This window comes from Nestor notabilis, unplaced genomic scaffold (assembly GCF_000696875.1).
Source record: "Nestor notabilis isolate BGI_N333 unplaced genomic scaffold, ASM69687v1 scaffold25472, whole genome shotgun sequence".
NCBI lineage: Eukaryota > Metazoa > Chordata > Aves > Psittaciformes > Psittacidae > Nestor > Nestor notabilis.
The window spans coordinates 1-2,506 of NW_009919079.1; the positions used below are offsets into that span (position 1 = coordinate 1).

The 2,506-nt window shown below is 56.5% G+C and overlaps 1 protein-coding gene across 1 annotated transcript; it reads left to right on the forward strand.

Moving 5' to 3' along the window:
* Positions 1 to 545: 545 nt before the first annotated feature.
* FAM219B (family with sequence similarity 219, member B) lies at positions 546 to 1,906 on the forward strand (the record flags this gene model as incomplete). Its single annotated transcript, XM_010010075.1, has 5 exons — positions 546 to 648; positions 785 to 872; positions 1,216 to 1,293; positions 1,437 to 1,485; positions 1,748 to 1,906. Coding segments are annotated over 5 exons (477 nt in total), but the record flags the coding sequence as incomplete, so codon positions are not given.
* Positions 1,907 to 2,506: the final 600 nt, after the last annotated feature.

The window sequence follows — 2,506 nt, forward strand, 5'->3', positions numbered from 1 at the left end:
GCGGGCAGCAGTTTGCCGCCTGCCTGGTTAATCCCACAGCTCCCTGTGTGCAGGGTTATTCCCATGCCCTGCTAATTCCAGCTTCAGGCACACGCTAATCCCGGCTGTGCAGTCCCATCCCTGCCGCAGGCCCTCTGCCTTGGTGCTTCCTTAACTGCTCCCTCTAATTCTGCGTGAAGAGAAGCTTGAAAGGCTCAAAACCTGCAGAGAAACTACAACCAACGATCCCTATATTCTATTTGATGAACCTGCGCATTAAATCTTCTCCATCCCTTCTTCTCCAGGGTATTATTGGAGTTGGGCTTGCAAAGGAACTGCTGGCCGCCACGTGTGCTTTTAATTTAGCATTGCTGTTCCCAAATAATCCCTTCCTCCTCTAATAGATCTGTTTATTCCTTGTCCTCTCGCTTCCCTGGGCATGGCACAGGGCTGGGGAGTTGGAGCTGGGGTGGAAATTCCCAGGAATGACCAGATGAGATGACTCTGTGTTACTTCATCCCCATAGAGAGGTGCTACTGATCGTGTGTCGTTCCCTACTTTGGTAGCTGCTGTGGGCTGAAAACAAGAGGCTGAGCAAGGCGGCGGATGCGGTGGAGAAGAAGGGACCGTACATCGTGAGCAAACCCCCCTCCATCCACGCCAAGCTCAGTAAGTGATGCTCCAGGGGCTCTGCTGGGGTTTGGGCAGTTGCTTGCACCTCTCAAAGCCTTGTTTATTCCTTGGTGGGCTCAAAGCACGACCCTCGGGGAGCGCTGAGGTGTTTCAGCTCTGCCCTGTGTTGCAGAGCGGCAGCGCGAGCTGGCGAAGGCGGCGCTGCGGAGGCAGGGGCTGCTGGGGGCACCCGCGCCAAACCCGAAACCAGCACCAAAAAGGTTTGAGCCTGTTTCTGCTTCTCTGCATTCCTCGGGGAGACTGGGATACCCCAAAAGGAGATGAGGAGCTTCTCTGCTGGCTCTGCTGTGGCCAGCAAGCATCTGATACAGCAACAGGAGCTGCTCTAGCAGGGGGCACGCTCCTCCTCCTCCTTGTTTTGGGGATGGTTTGGTGTGGAGCTAAGCCTAGAGCTTTGCTAGGGTTTATTCACAGTGGGTGGCCTTGGTTGGGAAGGAAGGGTCAGGACCGGGATCCCTGCCTTGGCTCCTCAATCCATCAGCTCCAGGGCTGGGTTCCCACACCAAAATGCCTGTCATGGGCCGGCTCTTTGCTTCCCCGCAGGTCAGTCAAGTTTAACAAGGGCTACACGGCGCTGAGCCAGACGGCGGATGAGAACCTGCTCTCCCTCGATTCGGATAGGTGCGGATTGGGGCAATATCCTGGGATTTTGGGATTTGGCTCAGAACTGTCTTCTCCTCCATCCCCCCTGAGATTCCCTTGTGTGCATCCCACACAAAGATGCTGCTTCCCGGCTGGCTCTTACCGTGTCCTTCTTCCCTTAGTGACGAGGAGCCAGGATCCAGATGTTCCTCAGGCTACTCCTCCGCTGAGGCAAGTGCGGGGCTCTGGCTGATGTGGCTCCCTTGCTCCCCAACACCTTGAGGCTCTGTGGAGGGGTGTGTGTTGGGGTGCTGCCCCCCAGGAGAAGCTCTCTGCTCTTTTGCTTTCTCCTTCTCTGTTTGTGCTGCTTCTCCCCATAGAAAGGCACTGGAGACAGGAAGCGATGCCCTTCTTGCTCGCAGCCCTTCCCTTTGCAAGCCTTAAACTTGAACCAAACCAGGACTAATTTGAACCTCCTCCGTGTCCCCCCCAGCAGGTGAACCAGGACCTGAGCCGGCAGCTGCTGCAGGATGGGTACCACCTCGACGAGGTCCCCGATGATGAGGATCTGGATCTCATCCCTCCGAAACCTGTCGCCTCCTCTTCTTGCCCCTGTTGTTTCGGAGACAATCTCTCCTGTGTGATCCAGTAGACGCTGCTCAATCAGGGCCGTGCAAGAACAGGTCACAAACCAGCACTTTCTTTGTCCCATGGGATGGCTGTTGGCGTCTGTGTCCACGCTGGGACAGGGACACAAGGACCAAACGGTGCTGCAGTGCTTCTCGTGGCAGGCAGCAGCCACCAACCCACCCCAGAGGACTTTTCTTTACACTCAGCAATAGAAGGGAGAGGTGCACAGTGATGTTTAGGTGGCCTGGGTAGGACCAGTCACCTGGTTGGGGTGCGGCAGAGCCCAGGCACCTTCAAAAGGGTGTAAAAGGGGAAGGAAGCGGGAGGTGCAGCAGCAGATGCTCCCTGCTTTGCCTGACCTCCTCTTTTCCTCCTTCAATTGGTCATGGTGAGGTTTAGGACCTGGCCCCAGACACGGGTTATCCTACCCTAATGGTGGTGGGGTCAGTGATTACTGCTGGGTTCCCTCCTCCCAGAGCCTGGGCTCAGCTGAACCAAAGCTGGCAGCTCTGATGCAGGAGAGATGGGGGGACCCCAGTGGAGCGGACTGAGCTTTAGATGTGTGCACTGTTAGACCCACCAGCAGCCACTGCGCACGCTGGGACCTCCGTGTCCTTTCTCT